The sequence below is a fragment of the Bufo bufo genome, chromosome 7, assembly GCF_905171765.1.
Source record: "Bufo bufo chromosome 7, aBufBuf1.1, whole genome shotgun sequence".
In the NCBI taxonomy this organism is placed as follows: domain Eukaryota; kingdom Metazoa; phylum Chordata; class Amphibia; order Anura; family Bufonidae; genus Bufo; species Bufo bufo.
The window spans coordinates 212,009,842-212,034,047 of NC_053395.1; the positions used below are offsets into that span (position 1 = coordinate 212,009,842).

At 42.5% G+C, this 24,206-nt stretch overlaps 1 protein-coding gene across 1 annotated transcript in view; it reads left to right on the top strand.

Moving 5' to 3' along the window:
- LRP1B (LDL receptor related protein 1B) overlaps window positions 1–24,206 on the top strand; it is a 1,344,280-nt gene that overhangs the window by 555,990 nt on the left and 764,084 nt on the right. The window contains exons 9-11 of the mRNA XM_040441523.1: window positions 8,297–8,519; window positions 15,687–15,858; window positions 19,156–19,299. Coding sequence (XP_040297457.1) covers window positions 8,297–8,519; window positions 15,687–15,858; window positions 19,156–19,299 — 539 coding nt within the window. The remainder of the gene's footprint in view (window positions 1–8,296; window positions 8,520–15,686; window positions 15,859–19,155; window positions 19,300–24,206) is intronic.

Genomic DNA, 24,206 nt, shown 5'->3' on the forward strand with positions numbered 1-24,206 from the left:
AGGCTTCATCTCTTTCCCGCCGCTCTTCCACCAAATTCCAATCTTAGCATTTCTATCAAGGTGAATGAGAATTGTTCATGGTCAATTTATATAAAGCAAGATGTGTGCATAAATTAACTGCAAGTCTTAGATAAGAGTGTCACGAGTATGGTAATCTGAAATTGTGTGAAGAGAATCGAAGCCTGCAGCGACTTCTGTGCCATTAATTGACGAGCAATATAATACAACCTGAAATGGTCCTTTTATCCACGCACAATCACATTCCTATATGAAAATTACTTTTCTACAATGATTGATCACAGATTATTTTTTACGAGATTTTTTACTATCTTTTAGTGACCCATGTCGACAAGTGTCCTTCTTTCCCAGGTGGACATAGGTGCTGCTCCACTCTCCCTTCTGTGGCTGCCCCTGGTCTGACGGTCCACGTCCACTATCCAGGCCTTCCACAGAACTCCTTCAGTGGGCCCAACCACTGGAGTCCTGCCCTCCACCTTTAGCTGCAGGCTGCATCCTGCGATCCTGAGTCCGGCCCGCTCTATCAGCCCATAGGGTTTCTGTGTGTGCTTCCTGGCTCTTAAAGGGTCAGTGAGTACACCCTTATTCTATGGCTGCTGCTAGTCCCTGCATAAGGTGTGCTGTTCCTATTATCTGCCTGTGTATCAACCACTGCTTGTTTCCTGACTCTGACCTTCTATTGCCTGACATGATCTGTACCTGATTACCATATTGGCTGTTTGTTGTCTATCCTGTCAACAGAACTTTTTTTTATTTATTTTTTATTTTACTTATACAGTGCTGACATATTCCTTAGTGCTTTGCAGATATTAGCATTACTTTCTGCCCCTACTGGAGCTCACAACCTAAGTTCCCTATCAGTATGCCTTTGTAGTGTGAGAGATAACAGGAGTACAAGCAGGAAACCCACACCTAGGGCCCCAGCACTGCAAGCCACCAGTGCTAAACAGTGCTTTCAAAAAATTAAACACCATGCTGCCCATGTATTTGCAAGAACTCTGCTTGCTCTGACCTTGGCCTGTTACTGACTACGGTTTTGGATGATTCCTCTGTGCTCCACACTGGTTTTGGTAAAATGGTTTGCTGTTAACTGCTCTGGGACTACTGAAGGAGGTGGCAGCCTGGCGGCTCCCCTGCAGCAAAGTCCTGATTCCTGTATAGGGGTTAAAGGGTGAATTCCAGGGGACTGCCAGGTTAACACACTAAGGTTTAGCCCAAATTCAAACTGGTTGGTTGACACGGTTGTTCCACACCCACTGATCGTAACACTGGGCATTATGAGTTGAAAGAGGCCAGTCCTCCAATTTGGACCTCCCTTAATTACTAGGAGAAAAGGATATTGCTCTATGTGGAGGATCTGTGTATTACATTGTTAGCCCATTAGGTGCTAGGTAAGGGTGCCTTCACGCGCGGCTGCGACTGAAAAACAGTTCCATTCACCTTAATGGGGCTTGCATAAGGGGCCTATTTTTTTTTTATCAACCCTTGCAACAAATAACTGAAAGGCTATGAGCCCATCATACCCCATCTAAGGCTACTTTCACACCTGCATTTGGTGCGGATTCGATGTATCTGCACAGACGGATCCGCACCGATAATGCAAACGCTTGTATCCATTCATAACGGATCCATTTGCATTATTCTTTGAAAAAAAAGTCTAAGTCAAAACGGATATGTTCTGACTTACCTGGAAAGTCAATGGGGAACGGATCCATTTTCAATTGCACCATATTGTGTCAGTGAAAACGGATCCGTCCCCTTTGACTTATATTGTAAGCCAGGATGGATCTGTTTGGCTACGCATCGTCAGGCGGACACCAAAACGCTGCAAGCAGCGTTTTGGTGTCCGACTCAAAAGCGGAAGGGAGACCAAACGCAGCCAAACTGATGCATTCTGAACCGATCCTTATCCATTCAGAATGCATTGGGGCTGAACTTATCTGTTTTGGGCCACTTGTGAGAGCGGACCCAGAAACGCCAGTGTGAAAGTAGCCTTAGACATTGACATCTTAGACAATAATGGCATATCGCTAGGATATATGACACTCTGAGGTCTCTTGTTTCTCAATTTTCTTTTAAAAAAAAGTTTGGATCTACCTCAATTTTTTTTCCAAAACTTAGGTTGAAACGGATTAGTTTAGAATTGATTCACTTATCTCTACTTACGGCAAAAAGATTATGTCTTCTGCACATTTAGTGCTTTTTATGACTTATCCATGCCATTCACACTTTTCAAACTGTTGAATTTGGTGCAAAAATTGACAAACCCCAAGATAAATTTGACACAAACCAAGTAATCTATGTTTTGGGATGAATGCCCCATTATAATCAGGACAAGGAAATTATTAAAGGGAGTCTGTCACATCATTTATCACCAATATAACTAACATTATTGCCCCACAGAAGATTGCAAACATATTCCAAACATACCTGTGTGCACTTTGTGCCTTTATTCCATGTCCAGGGAAAGTACTTTTATTCTACAGGAAAACAGCTCCTAAGTGCCTGGCTATGCTGCTCCAAAGCACCCAAAGCACCCAAAGCAAACCAGACTGAAGACAGAAGGGATGCTCTAGCTGCTCATATCTTGGGATTGGTAGCAGCCAGGGGTGCACTCATCTTTGCATATTCAACTCAGGACAGCAATATAATTGAATGCTGCAGCAGGGCATGGGTGTGATGTCTCCCTGCCCCGCCATTTGCTCTAATAGCTTTAGTCCTAGTGCTTGTAGCCTATTAGAGGCCGGTGTCATCATCATTGCTCCGCCTGAGCTGGGCTGCATACAGCTCATGGCAGAGACCGCAGACAGCAGAATGGAGGTCAGTATTTGAGTGTATGAGTTTTATTTAGCACCATGCTGTTCAGCCACAATGGGTGGGGGAGGAATTCATTATTTTGTAACTGGGGGAAGCAGGACATTGGGAGCTCTAAAAAAGGGCAGTTTTATACTGGAACACATTATAAGAGGGCTACTATGGGCACATTCGTTCTACTGGAGGCACTAAAAGGGGGCAATGTTTTTGTACTGGTACACATTATAAGGGAGCAATTTTTGTACTGGCACCCATAAGGGGGCCCTTTATGTACTGACACCCATTATAAGGGATCATTTTTGCACTGGCGCACATTATAAGGTGGTATTATTTATACTGGCACACATTGTAAGGGAGCCACTATGGGCACATTTGTTCTACTGGAGGCACTAATTGGGGGTAATTTTTTGTACTGGCACATATAAGGGAGCAATTTTTGTACTGGCACACATTATAAGGTGGTATTATTTATACTGGCACACATTATAAGGGAGCAACTATGGGGACATTCATTCTACTGGGGACATTAAAAGAGGGTATTTTTTGTACTGTGACACATCATAAGGTAGCATTTTTGTACTAGCACACATTGTAAGGGGGAATTATTTTACTGGCAAACATCATGAGGGGCCATTTGTCTGTACTGGCACCAGTTATAAGCTGGTGGGGAGGATGGAAAAGTAGTATACTACGATGTCTGTGTGCCAAGATATGGCTGAAAGAAATCATCATGGATGTCTGCTCTGAATAAAGAATATAAGGAAAATAGAACATCTACATCAGAGTAGATATCACTAGATGTAAGAGGTATGTGGTGCTGTATTACCCTGTATGTTTTTCAAGTATGCCTTTAACACTAGGGTTGGAACGAAGGGGTTAAGTTGAGTATTTGGCATGGGAGGGGCATCTTTTCAGTTTTCGGCTCAGGCAGCAGAAAGGCTATTTGCACCCTTGGTAGCAGCTAGAAATAAGATGGCATTCCAAGCTTTCAAACAATACCAGAATCACAGCATTATATCCACAGTATCGGAAGATATAGCTATTATAAATCGAGCTGGGAGTGAAAGCTGTTTTTACTTTCACTTTCAGCTGGGCACTTGGGAGTCGTTTTCAGCAAAATAAAAGCACTTTTCCTGGACATGGAATAAAGGCACAAAGGGGATCATTTATGAATCTGAAATACGCCTATATTTGGCATATTTCAGACGCAGATTGCGGCACAATGGTAAGTTGCGCCACAATCTGTGAATTCTTCCTGCTTACTCCAGATCTAAAAAAGAGGTCATGGTGTGGGTGAAGAAGGGGACAGGTTCTGCAGGCCAATCTCCTTTACCATTTCCTACACCTGTTTCAGGCGTAGAAAAAGGTCTAAATGTAAGCCAGCTAGGAAGCTGTCTTAAATTTACAAGCGGCGGTAGATCCACTGCCAGCTCAGGAGTTTATTAAGACTGGTGTCTAAAATGCCAGTCTTAATAAATTACCCCCAAAGTGCACCCAAGTATGTTTGGAATATATTTGCAATCGTCTCTGTGGAAATGCTGTTAGTTATATTGATAAAAATGAGACTGTCAGACTCCCTTTAAAATGGTTAAAAAATAGACAATAATGTAAAAAAAAACTAATAGAAATCAATACAAATTTAAAAAGTGCAAAAAAAAGTTACAATAAATGCTTAAGGTTTTTGTAAAGAACCAAATATCTCAAGCTGATTATGCAGCTTAACTTGAAGTGTATTTCATGTATTTAGACAGAGTGCCAAATTAACCAAGGATGAATGTGATAACTGTTGAGCAAAGCAGTTTGCAGGATTACTTTCAAAGCTTTAATCATTTTATTTCACATGTGAAAAAAATATACTCTGCAATTACGCTGAGAAGAGAATGAGGATATCTACACATTTATATAATATACATCAAGGTTGTTTTGTTACAGCCTTGAAAAAAGTAACAATCCATTTTATAAAAAGACGCGTCATTATTTTTCCATCATTTACAATTGCAGCAGTAATTACTCAGCAATAATTTGCACATACCTTAAGTAGGTAATGAGGCACAAATATGCATCCAAGGTCGGACCTAAATGTGATTCCACTTGTAAACCAGTTGCATGGTAACCAAGCTTGTCTAAAAATAAAAAAAAACTTTAATGAAGATGATTTCATTAGAAGTAGAACTCTGATGTTGTTAAAGGAGGGGTTGTCCGTTCATTTATATTGATGATCTATCCTCAGGATAGGTCATCAATATCTGATCGGCCAGGGTCAGATAGGTCATCAATATCTGATTGGCCGGGGTACAACACCTGGGAACCTTGCCGAACAGCTGTTTGAACAGGAGGCAGCGCTCCATCATGCTGGCGGGGCGTGGTGACGTCATCACTGATGGTAGGGCGTGGTGACGTCATAACTGATGACGTCACCACACCTGGCCAGCGCGCCGGTGTGGTGACATCATACTTTACCCGGCATGAGATTTGCGCGGTTTCTGCAATCAAGATGGCCATGACGGCCTCTTCGTGCGCAAATAGATAAGGTGAGTATGTTTTTTTTAACCGTCAATTCAGGGAAAATTGATTTGTTACCATGAAGCAAGAGGAAATTTAGCTTCACGGCGATCCAAATTTTTCCTGAAATTCGGATCAAAGTCAATTTGTTTGACTTCAATTTGCTCAATAATAATTAAAGGGTAGGATTACAATGAAAATTAACAATTCTATTCATAATACTGGAGACAGCCTCTCCAGCCTCTCTAGTGTAGGGTCACAAATCATTACAGCCTCTCCTCAGTCTCCTTGCACAGCGACCACTGCACATGTAACAGATCATGCTCACTACATAGAATGTGTCGGCAGATAAGAACCATTTGGCCCATCTAGTCTGCCCAATATACTGAATACTATGGATAGCCCCTGGCCCTATCTTATATGAAGGATGGCCTTATGCCTATCCCATGCATGCTTAAACTCCTTCACAGTATTTGCAGCTACCACTTCTGCAGGAAGGCTATTCCATGCATCCACTACTCTCTCAGTAAAGTAATACTTCCTGATATTACTTTTAAACCTTTGCCCCTCTAATTTAAAACGATGTCCTCTTGTAGCAGTTTTTCTTCTTTTAAATATTCTCTCTTCTTTTACCTTGTTGATTCCCTTTATGTATTTAAAAGTTTCTATCATATCCCCTCTGTCTCGTCTTTCTTCCAAGCTATACATGTTAAGGTCCTTTAATCTTTCCTGGTAAGTTTTATCCTGCAATCCATGTACCAGTTTAGTAGCTCTTCTCTGAACTCTCTCCAAAGTATCAATATCCTTCTGGAGATATGGTCTCCAGTACTGCGCACAATACTCCAAATGAGGTCTCACTAGTGCTCTGTAGAGCGGCATGAGCACCTCCCTCTTTCTACTGGTAATGCCTCTCCCTATACACCCAATCATTCTGCTAGCATTTCCTGCTGCTCTATGACATTGTCTGCCTACCTTTAAGTCTTCTGAAATAATGATCCCTAAATCCCTTTCCTCAGATACTTAGGTTAGGACTGTATCACTTATTTTATATTCTGCTCTTGGGTTTTTACGCCCCAGGTGCATTATCTACACTCTACCTTAGAAGCCAATAAAGTCATGTTCTGACATAAGTTTCCTATATCCAGGTAGTTTCCATGTGGCAAAGCCCAGTTTTGCTACACATTTTGAATTAAAGGGCATTTCTTGGAATTAAATATTGATGACCTTTCCTCAGAATAGGTAATGTCTGATCAGTAGAGGTCTGAGTCTTGGTACCGCCATGAAAAGGCAGTTTGAAGTGGCCATAGAGCTTGGCCTAGAAGGAGGCCAGAACCCTCACCCAAGCACCGTGGCCTCTTCACTGGCTTCAGCTGATTAGCAGGAGTGTCGGGACTTGGACCCACGCCAATCAGATATTGATGTCCTATCCTGAGGATAGGTCATCAATATTTAATTCCTTTAATTAATAATATGTAATAAAACAGAAGCTTGCCATAAGGGAAATTTCCTGGATATAACAACTTTGTCAGAACACGATGTAGTGAGCGTGCTCTGTTACATTTGCAGTGGTCACAGTCGAAGGAGATGGAAGAGAATATATACTGATTTAAGATCCTTTGTTATTTATCTCCAGCATTGTAGTAGAACTTTTACTTTTCATTGTAACTAGATGACTGCTGTCTTCAGAACACTGAACACAATCTGAAAGTGACAGAAAGTATTATCCTATTGTGAGTGCTCAATGGCTTTTACAAAAAGGAACAAAAAAAAAAAAAAAAACATTCCCCATTTAGTCTGAGACCTCTGAGTAGAGAAATGAGCTTTTATGGTGCCCTTACTTCCATTATATTTTCGTGTTTATAGGTTACAAACCCAGAGTGAGTTTAAAGGGAAATGATATGTTAAGGCTTAGAACTTTACTTCCACTGATCTCTTAAATTGTTTGTAGATTGCACTGTACCGTTTACAGCAATGTGTAAAGTTTTGAATCCACGTAGGCCATTTTACTGATTATATAATCTGCTAAGAACAACAATATGTTCTTTGAGATACGGGTGAACTGGGCTTTGCAAAACCTCTTAAGTACTGGCGGTTGAAAACAATCAATCTTCTTTGTTTCATATGAGCGCGGCACAATTCCTTTTAACAACTCTTTATAATGTTATGTAATGCACAGATGGGCAACAAAGCGCATTAAAGACTGACTTTTGAGAGTGTATCTAATGCATATGCAATTAGGTAATTTACATATCATTAGCCTAGTTATCATCTAAATTAGAGGTTGTTGAAGTGAACATGAAGGTGTGTATCCTGAGAAAACCCTACCTGCTGCATCTCAACCAGAAATATGAGGGACTTGACACTCAATGAGAACATCTGCATAAAAGTCAATTTTTATTATCATTGCTATTATGGGAGAACAGCTATTAAAGGAGTTGTCTGACCCCCTAACTAAAAAATAATGCATGAAATGTGTACACATAAAAATAAAATAAAACACTCATCTTTGAGCAGCTCCACTCAAGCACTGGTGCTTCCACCCGTCCCCACCATTTCTGATCATTAGTGTGATGGCTGGTCTATCAACACGTGCACTGCTGCAGCCATTTATTGGCCTCAGCAGTCATGTGCTACATGACCTCATTGATTGACCGGTAGAAGTGATTTGCCTGTAGATAGCTCATCACGCTTCCAAAAGCGAACTAGGAGCTAGAACTGGATTGCCAGGCTATATCAAAAGGGGTTTCCAGTTTCCGATAAAGAAAAGAAAAGTAATAAAAAGATATACTCTGGATATGACCACCATATAATGTAAGTGGCAATGGACTTAGTAATAAGTGATCTAATAACTTTTAGTAGTCTGTAACAATATGTGATTTTAAATATGACCTGAAATTGATGTTTTATAGTATGATTATGATTTTACTTCTCATTGCCCAATTTTTTGCTTTTCTTCTGACAGGAAGCTGTTCTTTACGGATTATGGCAATGTGGCTAAAGTAGAACGTTGTGATTTGGATGGAGGAAACAGAACAAGAATAGTTGTTTCCAAGATTGAACAACCAATTGCAATCACATTGGATCTTGTTAATAGACTGATATATTGGGCAGATATCTACCTGGACTCCATTGAAGTAGCTGATTATGAAGGAAGGAACAGGCATATGATATTACATGGGCAAGAGGTAAGCTGATAGACACAACACAATGCAGAAATAATGAAATCTATTACAATTTTGTGAATGAAAGCAATCTTCATAATGTATACTACCTGTTTACATACATTTAAATTTTCATATTTAAATGATAAAAAGTCTAATAAAATGTAAGAATTGAAGTAATGGAGCTCAGTATCACATGTTTGATTCACTTATTAACAATAATTATGCTACGAAATAAGAACATATCTCTATCTTTATTGAAAAACTCTCTTACTTTATAGTCAAGGTCTTTGAGGTTAAATGGGGTAATTGTGGACCCCATTACTGTACTTGGGCCCTAAATGAATATAAACCCATTAGGGAAAATTGACATCTTACAGGAGGATTCCCTGGTCAGACACCCTTTAGCCAGAATAGAGAATCACTGTGAAGGATTGGCCCCTCTTTTGGGGGACTTGAGCCGTCACTATATTACATCGACAATAGACATGAGAGAATTGATTCTTAAGAATCAAAATTTGACCTGATTATTTTTTTTTTAATCTGGGTTGGTTAGAATCAGAATTTCTTGAGATTCAATTGAGGACAATTTTTGATGTGGGTGAGAGAGAGACTTTTTAAAGAAATTTATAGCACCTTCAATTTGGGTAAAATCGATTCGTACCCAAATTAAATTACATGGTCAATTCATAGGAATTGGACCAGGAACAAATTTTAAAAAATTCTCTCATCTCTGATAGACAGCCATGGCCAACATAAAATATTCCATCTTCCCTGCAGTGGTTGCAGCCGTTTGCTGAAGGTGCTTAGAGCGAGACCCAGAGTTACCATCTGATAGCTCCTAATATTGCAATGGGTAGTCTCTGATGCGCTCAACCTTTTGATATCTGTTGCTGTGCTTGCATTATTTTAAGTGGCTCATTGCTCTAATTCGGGCGCATTGTGACTTCATACAGTATTCTTAAAAAGGACGGGGCTTAGGTTTCACTTATATAAGGAGAATGTAATCATTTTGAAATCTCTGTGTGATTGTCTTAACCTGAGGGATAGCCATGAAATTAAAAATCTATTACAATCTCATCCAAAAGCTAAATTGAGAAGCCTGCCAGTGGTATGCTTCACACAAATGAGGAGAAGTAATTAGCAGCTGTTTCATGTGGGCACAAGTGTTACGTTATTTGCTTCCCAGATATTTATGAGAATACTGTTAAATAAATACCATGTGACATGAAACATAAAGGAAGGGGAATTTATTATGTCTGGCATTTCATACCTCAATACTAAATTAACGTGTGCTAGAGTATAATGCACAAAATTTATTGGGAGGCATGCCTCTTAGTAAATTTGATTTGTTCTGTCCTCAGGATAGGTCATCAATATCTGATCATTGGAGGTCTGACTCCTGGTACCTCCACTGAAAGGCTTATTTAAGGGGCTAAAATGCTCGGACATAATGCCACAGGCCTAGGAAGAGGCCACAGCCCTCACCTAAGCACTACGACCTCTTCTGTGGCCTCAGTTGATCAGTGGGAGTGCCGGGAGTTGAACCCACCCACACCAATCAAATATTGATATGCTATACTATTGGTAAGTCATTAATAATTAGAGAAAAACTCCTTTAATTAATAATATACACTCACCTAAAGAATTATTAGGAACACCATACTAATACGGTGTTGGACCCCCTTTTGCCTTCAGAACTGCCTTAATTCTACATGGCATTGATTCAACAAGGTGCTGATAGCATTCTTTAGAAATGTTGGCCCATATTGATAGGATAGCATCTTGCAGTTGATGGAGATTTGAGGGATGCACATCCAGGGCACGAAGCTCCCGTTCCACCACATCCCAAAGATGCTCTATTGGGTTGAGATCTGGTGACTGTGGGGGCCATTTTAGTACAGTGAACTCATTGTCATGTTCAAGAAACCAATTTGAAATGATTCAAGCTTTGTGACATGGTGCATTATCCTGCTGGAAGTAGCCATCAGAGGATGGATACATGTTCTCATTCTGTTTACGCCAAATTCGGACTCTACCATTTGAATGTCTCAAAAGAAATCGAGACTCATCAGACCAGGCAACATTTTTCCAGTCTTCAACAGTCCAATTTTGGTGAGCTCGTGCAAATTGTAGCCTCTTTTTCCTATTTGTAGTGGAGATGAGTGGTACCCGGTGGGGTCTTCTGCTGTTGTAGCCCATCCGCCACAAGGTGGTGCGTGTTGTGGCTTCACAAATGCTTTGCTGCATACCTCGGTTGTAACGAGTGGTTATTTCAGTCAACGTTGCTCTTCTATCAGCTTGAATCAGTCGGCTCATTCTACTGTTTTCCCCTTTTCACACCATTCTTTGTAAACCCTAGAAATGGTTGTGCGTGAAAATCACAGTAACTGAGCAGATTGTGAAATACTCAGACCGGCCCGTCTGGCACCAACAACCATGCCACGCTCAAAATTGCTTAAATCACCTTTCTTTCCCATTCTGACATTCAGTTTGGAGTTCAGGAGATTGTCTTGACCAGGACCACCCCCCTAAATGCATTGAAGCAACTGCCATGTGATTGGTTGACTAGATAATTGCATTAATGAGAAATAGAACAGGTGTTCCTAATAATTCTTTAGGTGAGTGTATAATAAAATAGAGATTTGCCATATGGAAACTATAAAAAAAAAAAACTATTTATTAGCTTCTAAGGGAGATTGAAGTGAGCATGCTCTGACATGCGCAGTGATCACAGTCCAAGGAGAGGGAGAAGGGATTTATGATCCTTTGTTATCTGTGTCCAGCATTATGAGAGAATTGTTATTTTTTGTAATCCTTCCCGTTGATGACAATTAGATGACTGCTAACCCTACTGCCAGTGCACACAAAATAATCTGAAAGGGACAGGAAGTATTACCCAAATTTGAGTGCTCAATGGCCAGTATAAAAAACTAAATAAACATTTTGCATTTAATCTGAGACATCTTAATAGATAAAGAGGCTTTTATGGTGTCCTTACTTCCATTATATTTTTGCATTGATAGGTTAGAAACCCACAGTAAGGTTGAAGAGAAGTGATATGTTAAGGCTTGGATCTTTTTCCCTTTCCACCGATCTCTTAAATTGATTTTAGATTGCACTGTACCATTTTCAGCAATGTGTAAAGTTTTGAATCCACAGAGGCCATTTTTACAGAGAAGAAGAAGAAGTGGGTTGGCAGAGAATAAAAACTATAAAGAAAAGACTTATTCTTTTCCTTACATCTAACCCGTAAGCTATCAAGTTTGACTTTGAGCTAAACCTAAGGGTGTTGCTCTGGCAGTTCCCTAGTATTTACCCTTTAACCCATGTTCAGGGATCTGTACTTCGTCACAGGGAACTTACCAGGCCTCTACCTCCTGGAGTAGTCCCGTTGTAGATAGCAGCTGACCCACAGGGGTGAAGAGACACCAGTGTGAAGCACCAAGGACTCAGGCAAAGGGATAGTTTTAACACAGTCCAAGGACAGTGCAGAATGAGTACGTACATGGTCCAGGTAGCAGTTCCAAGTTCAGGGCGGGCAGAATCGGTAGACTGGCAAGGTGTTGTATACGGGTAGTCAGACAAGCGATCACACCTTCAGTGGTTACTAGAAACTAGAAAACTTCAGAGCTTAGGCAAGGAGGTGGATGCATAACCCGTTTAATTATCTGCTCAGGGATATAAAAAATGCACTTTAGTAAACCAGGAAAGAAACTTCAAATTTTAAATTTAAATTTCCTGAACCCTTTATGTTTTAAAGAATTTTTTTTCACTATCTGATTTTTTTTTTAAATAAAAGTAATTAAAGAAAGAGCAACCACCAGTAAATCTTTACGCTAATTCCAGTAAAACATATTTTCAATGGCTGGCACTCCTCCATTTCAGGAAGATGTGGATGCATTAATCAGCAGTTAAATCTGGGCCTGGTCCCATGCAAATAATGAGTTAATTTTCCTGCTTATAAAAATAACACAGGAAAAGGTTGATAGAAAACATCATATGTCTGTTGTAACAAAAATGGATACAAGCTGACCTGGTTAGAAGTTTTGGAACCATTTTAAGCATATGTTTCAATTAGTTCAAATACGTGTCCTTACACAGGCGAGAGTCGGGAAGGAATGTCCGTATAAGAGTTTGTTCACCTGATAGTTGCCACATGTGAACATGCTCCTGAACAGCCAACAGAAGTGTAAATGCTTGTAAATGATTGTTCGTCCCTATAATAACATGTAATAATGACACTTAGGGTCCATTCACTAGTCCGTTGTTTCTTTCCTGATCTGTTCCGTTTTTTGCGGAACAGATCTGGACCAGATCTGGACCCATTCATTTTCAATGGGTCCTGAAAAAAAATGGACTGCTCAATGTCTGATTTTTTTTCAGGACCCATTGAAAATGAATGGGTCCAGATCTGGTCCAGATCTGTTCCGCAAAAAACGGAACAGATCAGGAAAGAAACAACGGACGTGTGAATGGACCCTTAAAGGGGGTTGTTTCACTTCAGCAAATGGCATTTATCATGTAGAGAAAACTAATACAAGGCACTTACTAATGTATTGTGATTGTCCACATTGCTTCCTTTGCCGGCTTGATTCATTTTTACATCACAATTATACACTGCTCATTTACATGGTTTACGACCACCCTGCAATCCAGCAGCAGTGGTCGTGCTTGCATACGACAGGAAAAATTGCAGAACCTCTCTGGTGTCCAGGACCACAGGAGTGCATATAGGCATGCATGTGCAGCTGCTCCTGTCTCGGACAACCTCGTATCTGCTCAGCAACGGTGGCCATAACCCCTGGAAACGAGCAGTGATGAAATGGGAAAATGAATCAAGCCAGAAAAGGAGGCAATACGGACAATCACAATACATTAGTAAGAGCCTTCTATTAATTTTCCCTACATGATAATTGCCACTTGTTGATGTGGAACAACCTCTTTAAGAAGCACAGAACAACATGCTACATGTATATAATTAACTGACATTGATAGCGAGCAGAAAATCTGCCCATGTAAAATTACTCTAAAAGCTCTTTTAATTATCGGGAACAAATATTTCTCCAAATACTGTGTAAAGGTACTGCTGATCACCTGCTGGTTTGTCTGGTGATCTGATCTTTCACACGGTACCAAAAATCCTTGTTTATTGGCAGCAGACCCCTCTGTGAATGTGTTACCAAGAAACAAGGGAACTGTATGGCAATGAATGTAGTAGTGATCATTCATCTCTATACATCAGTGGTCATTGCTGCATATAAACGCTAACAAGCAGATAATGATCATGAACGAACATACTTATTCCCAAACGTTGTCCATTCTGTCAGTTCATATGAAAAAAAGGCTGTGAAAAGGGCCCTTTCTGCTGGGTATCTGAGACAAATTTAGAAAATGTCAGTTGAGAAACAAAGTAAAACAGCTAATATAGGGCGCCTTTACATGTGCTAATATCTAATCAATTTCTGTCCAGTCAGACCAATATCAACCTGAGTTAAATGATCTACATGGGCAGAGGATTGGGCCAATTATTGGGACCAAAGGCTCCGATGAACACTTGTTCCAGATAATTTCCTCATGTAAATGTACTGCTGATCACCAGACAAGCAAAATGCTTATTTCCTGGGTGATCTTTCATTTATTTGACACATAGAATCATCGATTGTCGGTATTGCATTGCTCTGTGTAAGCAGGGAAGTTCTGCTGACAAACAGTGAATCTGTATGGGGATGAATGATCACAGTGGCTATCTGAGTATCAGGCCATGTGAATGGGCCCTTAAGCCCCTTTTAGACGGTGTGATTATCGGCAAATTATTGTGAACACGAGTTATTAGGAAAGCTTGTACTCAATAATTGGCCAATATAATGAAGCATCTATCTGTCTATCTATTATCTATCTCATATCTATGTATCTATCATCTTTCTATTCTGTAAGAAGTAAGTTTCCCCAGCCATTAACAGCAATACCAACAGTCACATCAAAATTGGAAAAAACATCCTAAAAATTTTAAAAAAATTTATAGTTGAAAGGGGATTGATAACATGCATATAAATCCATGCTACCCTCCCCTTGTGAACGTGTGAATATATCTATCTATCGATCGATCATCTGTGTGCTTTCTGTATCCATATGTCCATTCCTCTGATGGACGATGGAATATGTCCTATTCTTGGCCATAAATGCTGACCATGGAAAAGGGGTACGCAAAAATGGATCCGCAAAAAAATAAAAAAATAAAAACTGATGCAACACGGACGTCACACGGAATCTGCATTTGTGAATCTGCATTTTGTGAACCACAAAATATATAGGTTCCTGTGAATGCCCTCTTATTAGCATGGCTGCCTCAGTTAACGCATGCACTCAAGACTGTCATTAGGAAATCTTTGTGATGAAAGCCTCGAGCCCACAATGTGACTCAGTGAGAAAAGTGCCAAACATTAAAGTGCTTCCTTAGTCACTAAGAACACGTCCAAAAATAGGGTGATGCATTTAAAGGGAACCTGTCATCAACTTTATGCTGCCCATACTAACGACAGCATAAAGTAGAGACAGGTGAGTTGATTTCAGCGGTCTGTCATTTATAAGTTAAAAGTAAATGGTTGCCGAGAGCCAACATCACAATGATTGCAGACTGGTCCTGGAAAATAGTCATGGCTGCCTGAGAAGAGTCATGATTATTCATGAATTCCTGCTCTCCTGCCCACCTGCTGATGACTGACCGGCTTCTACCTAGTTTTCTCCCGTTCTCTCTAGGAGAGAACTGCCAATCATCAGCAGATGGGTGAAAGTGCAGGAGAATAGGAATAACCATGACTCTTCCCAAGTAGATTTGACTCTTTTCAAGGCCTGGGCTGCAATGATTATGATGCCAGTTCTCGGCAACCACATACTTTTAGCTCATGAGTGACACACCGCTGAAATCATCATTTCTGTCACTATTTTATGCTGTACTCAGTGAGGTCAGCATAAAGTTGATGGCAGGTTCCCTTTAATTTATCTATGGGTTTATGGAAAGTCATAGTTAAATAGTAATTCGTAAATATAAAATGACTATTAAAGGGAATAAATGACTGAAACAAGAAGTGAATAAATGCACGAAGAATAGAATGAATGAATAAATCAATCAATATATTGTAATTCTCATAGGACAGTTTGTAACTATTTCCACCTTTCATGTTTTTGTAGGTCACTCAAGTATATGGATTATCTTTATTTGAAAACTATTTATATGCAACCAATACGGATAATTCCAATATCCTGAAAATTAACAGGTTCAATAGCACAGATGTTAAGTCATTACTGATGCTGGAAAATGCCCACGGTATAAAGATCTATCATAAACGCACCCAGCCATCAGGTAAGCACCACAAGGATTGGTTAAATGTTTAGCGTTTAAAACTTATTTCTAATTTTGTTCAGAATCTCCTCCATTTAAATAAACCAGATACTCTCCAGCTGTTATTGAATGCTGGAAGTTGTAGTGGGCCAATATTTAGACATTTAATCAGATTAGGAGTATTATCAAATGTACAAATTGGTCCAGCATCTTCATAAATCAGATTTAAATCAAGAAAATCCATACATAACAAGTAGCTGCAAAGACAGCCAAACAACGCCTACATGTTCTGGACAGCTTCTGTGTCCTACTGTCATGAGGAAGGACATGGGAGCTGTCCAAAATGCGTAGGAATTATTTGGATCTTTTTGGAACCACATGTTATGTATGGATTTTCTTGAATAAAGCCCAAATTTATGGATTCTGAGATGCTGAACTATCTACTTTAGGTTTTCACATTTACAAGGGGAGTCCATGTAGCACAGATCTTTGTTGTTATCTAGAAGTATCTAGGGTTGAGCGAACCCGAACTTTACGGTGTTCGGCACCCGAACCCGAACATTTCAGTAAAAGTTCGGGTTTGGGTTCGGTGTTCGGGTAATATTAATATACCATCGGATCGGAGTTTTCTCCAATCCGATGGTATATTTTAACTTGAAGCGTCCTCATCACCATGGGAACGCCTCTATGTTAGAATATATCATCGGATTTGAGTTAGATCGTGAAAACTCAGATCCGACAGTATATTCTAACACAGAGGCGTTCCCATAGTGATGGGGACTCTTCAAGTTAGAATATACTGAGAACTGTAGACATAACGGCCCCCTGCTGCCTGGCAGCACCTGATCTCTTACAGGGGGCTGTGATCCGCACAATTAACCCCTCAGGTGCCGCATCTGAGGGGTTAATTGTGCGGATCACAGCACCCTGTCAGAGGTCGGGTGCCGCCGGGCAGCAGTGCGCCCCCCCAACTATTAAAATCATTCATGGGCAGTGCGCCCTAACCCCCCCTCACCAGTATTACAATCATTGGTGGCCAGTGCGGATCCCCCCCTTCATATTAAACATCATTGCTGGCAGTGCGCTGACAATCCCTCCCCCCCGTATTAATCATTGCTGGCAGTGCACCTTCAATCCCCCCTCCCACCCCAGTATTAATCATTGCTGGCAGTGCGCCCCCCCATCATTGGTGGCAGCGGCAGTTCAGATCGGAGTCCCAGAAGTGTAATGCTGGGTCTCCGATCGGTTACCATGGCAACCAGGACGCTACTGAAGTCCTGGCTGCCATGGTCAGTTAGTCAGCATTGTACTTACCTGCGCTGGGGCCGCCGGGCGCTCCTTCTTCTCAAACTCACAGGTCTTTGCGGCGTATGCTTATAGCAATGCACCACACAGACCTGTAAGTTTGAGAAGAAAGAGCGCCCGCCGGCCCCAGCACCGTACAATGCTGAATAACTGACCATGGCAGCCAGGACTTCAGTAGCGTCCTGGTTGCCATGGTAACCGATCGGAGACCCAGCATTACACTGCTGGGACTCCGATCGGAACTGCCACTGCCACCAATGATGGGGGGGGCGCACTGCCAGCAATGATTAATACTGGGGAGGGAGGGGGGATTGAGGGTGCACTGCCAGCAATGATTAATACTGGGGAGGGAGGGGGGATTGAGGGCGCACTGCCAGCAATGATTAATACTGGGGAGGGAGGGGGGATTGAGGGCGCACTGCCACCAATGATTAATACTGGGGAGGGAGGGGGGATTGAGGGCGCACTGCCACCAATGATTGTAATACTGGTGAGGGGGGGTTAGGGCGCACTGCCCATGAATGATTTTAATAGTGGGGGGGGGGTAGGGGGGCGCACACTGCTGCCTGGCGGCACCCGATCTCTTACAGGGGGCTGAGATCCGCACAATTAACCCCTCAGGTGCGGCACCTGAGGGGTTAATTGTGCAGATCACAGCCCCCTGTAAGAGATCGGGTGCTGCCAGGCAGCAGGGGGCAGTTATGTACACAGTTTTTAGTATATTCTAACTTGAAGCGTCTCCATCACCATGGGAACGCTTCTGTGTTAGAATATACTGTCGGATCTGAGTTTTCACAATCTTTTCACGATCGTGAAAACTCCGATCTGAAAAATCTAATACTATTGTTTTCTGTTATAACCATGTTATAACGGAAAATAATAAAGTGAAGTTCGGGTCCCCAATGACTTCAATGGGGTTCGGGTCCAAGTTTGGATTAAGTTCGGTCCCGAACCCGAATATTTTTAAAGTTCGGCCGAACTCCCCGAACCCGAACATCTAGGTGTTCGCTCAACTCTAGAAGTATCCTCCTCCTCTAGTGTAATAATCCAATAAGGCTCGTAAAGCATAGAGGATTACTGATGGTGGTAACATATGCAAGATTGACAGGAATGGAGACAGAGAAGTGACTACTTATATTCTCCATAGTTTTAAAAATGGCTGACTATGGTTGCAGTTTCCTGTTCCTGGAGAACAGCAGCTCAGAGGCACAAACTCTAGCATATGAAATGCAATGAATATTAAAGTGGCACTGAGTTTTCAACATAACTGCATTAATCAATAGTGTAGTGTGTGTACATGAGGAAAAATTTCTGGGTGGAGACATCCACTGAACATACAGAAAGTAGAGGGAACTCTACTTCCTAACTGTCTCACAGTTACTCAAAAGTAACCCTAAGATAATAGAGGACATTACAGAAAGTTACTGACCTGTTTGAAAGCATTTCATGTAGCTGTGCAGTCTCTCTTTGTGTATGTGTCTCCTTAGCTCCTTCTTACCCCCCCACCATGAATATTGACATATTTAATGTGATCCTCCTGCAAAGATGATCCCTACTAGACTAGACAAAAGCATTTTTGAAAGTCAAAGGCAATTATCGAGTGTGGGGATGGGGGAGGGGGGAGCTGATACCAGGAGAACTAGATGTTTCTTATTTAAAAATTTATATTACAAAGTTTCTTTTGGTCCCTTGTACTGTTTATGTATGCAAAGTTGTGTGAAAAGTTAGTGATTATTTCATTACAGAGAAAAAATCATGAGCATATGTGAAGTTTTATTATTTGGTGGATCCTTTAAAAATGTTTATCCTTTTTTATAGCAATGAACCAATGGATGAATGAAGGATCTTTAATGCTCTTATTTGAATTAATATGTTTAATTCATGACAAACCGAGAAGGCAGTCGCTGTTAAAATAACATCAATTTTGATGTCAGTGACGTTAACATACTGAAGTAAATAATGTTTATTTTAAAAAGTAATTTACGCGTAATGTTTTGCCATGATTTCTTGCAGTCAGGAGCCATGCATGTGAAATAAACCCAGATGGCATGCCAGGGGGCTGCTCGCACATCTGTCTGCTCGGATCCAGCTACAAAACAAGGACCTGTCGCTGCAAAACTGGATTCAGCCTGGCAAGTGATGGAAGGTCCTGCAAAAGTATGTAAAACAATCAGATGATTTCTAAGGCAGCACAGGGTGGCAAGGGGAGAGAATAACACCATTTGATGGCTTGTAGCGCAAATGTTTAGAAAATGTTTTAAATAGAAATCACAGCTGGAATGTGAATATACAGTCACAGAGAAATGCAAATAACTGGTAATAAGTTTGGCTTCTGTCCATTCATTGTCAACTATAGTAAGCCAGAAAGATAATAAATAGTGTTGATCGAGCACCAAAGTGCTCGGGTGCTCTGGCCCAACACATCAGGATGCTTGGGTGCTCTACCGAGCACCCGAGTATAATGGAAGTCAATGGGAGAACCCAAACATTAAACCAGGCACACCCTGTATATTTACATGTACAGTCAAGTCCATAAATATTGGGACATCGACACAATTCAAAAATTTTTGGCTCTATACACCACTACAATGAATTTGAAATGAAATGAACAAGATGTGCTTTAACTGCAGACTGTCAGCTTTAATTTGAGGGTATTTACAGCCAAATCAGGTGAACGGTGTAGGAATTACAACAGTTTGCATATGTGCCTCCCACCTGTTAAGGAACCAAAAGTAATGGGACAAAATAATAATGATAAATTAAACTTTCACTTTTTAATACTTGGTTGCAAATCCTTTGCAGTCAATTACAGCCTGAAGTCTGGAACGCATAGACATCACCAGATGCTGGGTTTCATCCCTGGTTATGCTCTGCCAGGCCTCTACGGCAGCTGTCTTCAGTTCCTGCTTAATCTTGGGGCATTTTCCCTTAAGTTTTGTCTTCAGCAAGTGAAATGCATGCTCAATCGGATTCAGGTCAGGTGATTGACATGGCCATTGCATAACATTCCACTTCTTTCCCTTAAAAAACTCTTTGGTTGCCTTTGCAGTATGCTTTGGGTCATTGTCCATCTGCACTGTGAAGCGCCATCCAACGAATTCTGAAGAATTTGGCTGAATATGAGCAGATAATATTGCCCGAAACACTTCAGAATTTATCCTGCTGCTTTTGTCAGCAGTCACATCAACATGCTGAGTAGCTGAGATCCCTGGTTGTTGTTCCAGAGTGTTACCCTCCGGATCCCTTTTGGGCCTTGGTGGTCTGCTATTGTCGCCCACCTGGGATTATATGTTTGTCTGTTTTGTCTGTCCTCTCCTTGGTGTTTTCCTCTTAGTGTCAGTGGTGCGGACTAGTGATCCCACCGCCCTGTTCACTACACGGCTCATCTTAGGGAAAGCCAGGGATTAGGCACGTGATCGGCGTACGGGTGAGGAACCCGTCTAGGGACGTCAGGGCAGTCAGGTGCCAGCCGCAAGGTGAGTCAGGGGTCACCACCTTTCCCTCCCCCTTGGACACGGCCTTCCCATTTCCCTCCCTTTGCGTGACGCCGGTCACGTGCCTAAACCCTGGCTTTCCCTAAGATGAGCCCTGTGTAGTGAACAGGGCAGTGGGATCACTAGTCCGCACCACTGACACTAAGAGGAAAACACCAAGGAGAGGAAAGACAAAACAGACAAACATATAATCCCAGGTGGGCGACAACAGCAGACCACCAAGGCCCAACAGGGATCCGGAGGGGAACACTCTGGAACAACAACCATGGATCTCAGCTACTCAGCTCCAGTGGGTCAGTATAGAAGTCCAGGCAGGAAGCTCTATATCTGGCAACCAGAGAAAGTGGGAGATGGGAATATAAGGAGGTTGGGATTGCTGGACAAGAAACAGCTGAGGAGGAGGAGCTACGGATCCCTGAGTGAGCCAAAAAGGATTGCAAGGCAAACCCAGAAAGCTACCATTACGAAACAGCACTGTCTTTGTACATCGAACGCGCAGCCACCCGCTGCGACTTCCTGACCCCGGGTATAATGGAGTCAGACGTGGCTCTTGACACCTTCGTGACACTGACCCTGTAAAACATTGTAAGTGTGGGCCTGCTGGTGAGCTGACCCTTTAAAAAATTATATGCAAGGGCTTACTGTTGAGTTGACCCTGTAAAACATTGTAGGTGAGGGCCTGCTGGTGAGCTGACCCTGTAAAAAATTATATGCAAGGGCTTGCTGTTGAGTTGACCCTGTAAAACATTGTAGGTGTGGGCCTGCTGGTGAGCTGACCCTGTAAAACATTATATGCGAGGGACTGCTGGTGAGCTGACCCTGTAAAACATTGTAGGTGAGGGCCTGCTGGTAAGCTGACCCTCTAAAAAATTATATATGAGGGCCTGCAGCTGAGCTGACCCTGTAAAACATTATATGCGAAGGGCATATATGCAAGGGTATTATATGTGACGAATAAGCATGTTGATATAATGTAAGAGAAGAAGGAGGATGAGAAAAGGAAGATTCAACCATATACTCTTGTTTGTGGTGGAAGGGGTGCATGGTAATACAGTGTATTCAGTACATTATAAACAACACATTTAAAGTGCCTTTATGTTCATCAGCTTTCCTCTGGTGGAGTCGAGAAGTCATGGTCAATCCAGGCCTTGTTCATTTTTATATGAGTCAACCTGTCAGCATTTTCAGATGACAGGCGGATACGCTTATCTGTTATAATGCCACCAGCAGCACTAAATACCCGCTCAGACAAAATGCTGGCGGCAGGGCAGGCCAGCACCTCCAAAGCGTAGAGCGCCAGTTCGTGCCACGTGTCCAGCTTGGACATACTGTAGTTGTAAAGCACTGAGGGATCATTGAGGACGCTGACACGGTCTGCTATGTACTCCTTCACCATCTTGCAAAAATTTTCCCTCCTTGTGACAATAGGCCGTGCATCAGGGTGAGGGTGCTGGCGGGGTTTCATAAAACTCTCCGAGGCTTTGGAGAGTATTGTTCTGCCTCTGTTGGAACTGCTGTGTGTTCCCCTTGTCTCCCCTCCTCCTGGCCAAGGAAGTACGGACTGTACCGCCAGCATTGTCAGATGGAAATTCTTGGAGCAATTTTTTAACAAGGATATTTTGGTATTGCACCGTTTTGCTCGTTCTCTCCACCAGAGGAATGAGAGATGAGAAGTTCTCTTTGTAGCGGGGGTCAAGAAGGGTGAACAACCAGAACAACCAGTAATCCGTGTTGTCTAAAATGCGTATAACAAGGGGGTCGGGGGAAAGGCAGCCTAACATGAAGTCAGCCATATGTGCCAGAGTCCCAACAAACAAGACTTCGCTGTTGTCATCAGGAGGATCACTCTCAATCTCCTTATCCTCTTCCTCCTCTTCTGCCCAGCCACGTTGAACAGATGGAATTAAACTTCCATGGGTATTACCCTCTGTAGCGAAAGCAACCGTCTCGTCCTACTCCTCCTCTTCGTCGTCCAATTCGCGCTGAGAAGATGAACTGCGGGTGGTCTGGCTATCACCCTGTGTAATGTCTTCCCCCATTTTCACCTCTTCCCCATGCAAAGCATCATCCTTAATTGTGAGCAGCGAGCGTTTGAGTAGACTCAGAAGTGGGATGGTTACCCTGATAATAGCGTTACCGCCACTAACCATCTGTGTTGATTCCTCAAAGTTTCTTAAAACCTCACAAAGGTCAGACATCCATGCCCACTCCTGGCTTGTGAATAGCGGAAGCTGACTGGAACGGCGACAAGCATTTTTCAGCTGGTATTCCACTACTGCCCTCTGCTGCTCCCAATCCTGGCCAACATGTGGAACGTAGAGTTCCAGCGCATGCTCACGTCGCACAACAGCCGGTGAGCTGGCAATTTCAAGTGCTGCTGCAGAATTGACAGACTGGCTGAAGCTGTTGATGACTTGCGGAAATGTGCAAACACGCGGCGCACCTTCACAAGTAGCTCAGGCAAATTGGGGTAGGTTTTGAGAAACCACTGAACCACTAAGTTTAAGACATGAGCTAGGCATGTGAAGTGTGTGAGCTTGCCGACCTCCAAAGCTGCCACCAAGTTACTGCCATTATCAGACACAACTATGCCTGGTTCTAGGTTGAGTGGCAAGAGCCACAGCTTATTCTGGTCTCTTATTCCCTGCCACAGCTCTGCGGCGGTGTGTTGTTTGTCCCCTAAGCATATCAGCTTCAGCTCGGCTTGTTGCCGCTTCCCCACTGCAATGCTGCACTGCTTCCAGCTACTGACTGATGACTGACTGGCCGCAGATAATTCGGAGGTGGAAGTGGAGTAGGAGGTGTAGGAGGAGAAGTGGAGGTTGGAGCCACTAACGTAGGTGCTGGCGGAAACCCTGATCGACGTAGGGCCTGCAATCCTTGGCGTTCATAGCACCTGTGCCATCCCAGGGTACGAATCGCTCCCGGCCTCCACAACATTCACCCAGTGTGCCGTCAGGTAAATGTAGCATCCTTGGCTGAATGCACTTGTCCATGGTTAAGTGGACCTTCCCAGTAACTGCGTTGGTCAGGGCACGTGTTATGTTAAGGGACACATGTTGGTGTAAGGCGGGCACGGCACATCTTGAAAAATAGTGGTGGCTGGGGACTGCGTAAAGAGGGATTACGGCCGACATCAGGCTGCGGAAGGCTTCAGTTTTAACAAGCCTAAATGGCAACATTTCCAGGGCCAGTAATATGGAAAGCTGCACATTTAGTGCTATGTCCTGGGGGTGGGTGGCTGTGTATTTGTGCTTTTGTTCAAATGCCTGGAGTAAGGACATTTGGACGCTGCGCTGGGACACGGACTTGGATGTGGTCGCTGATGGTGCTTGCAAAGGTCCAGGTGCAGGGCAGCAGGCATCCGGGCCTGCACCTTCAACAGGGGATTGGCCAGCATGTAACACAGGGGAAGAGGAGTCAGTGGTCTGACCTGCAGACATAGATTGTGGACCCAGGTGTTCGTCCCACTTATTACGTTGCTAGGATACCATGTGTCGGATCATGCTGGTGGTTGTGAGGTTGCTAGTGTTCACGCCCCAGCTCATTTTGGTACAACACAGGTTTCAA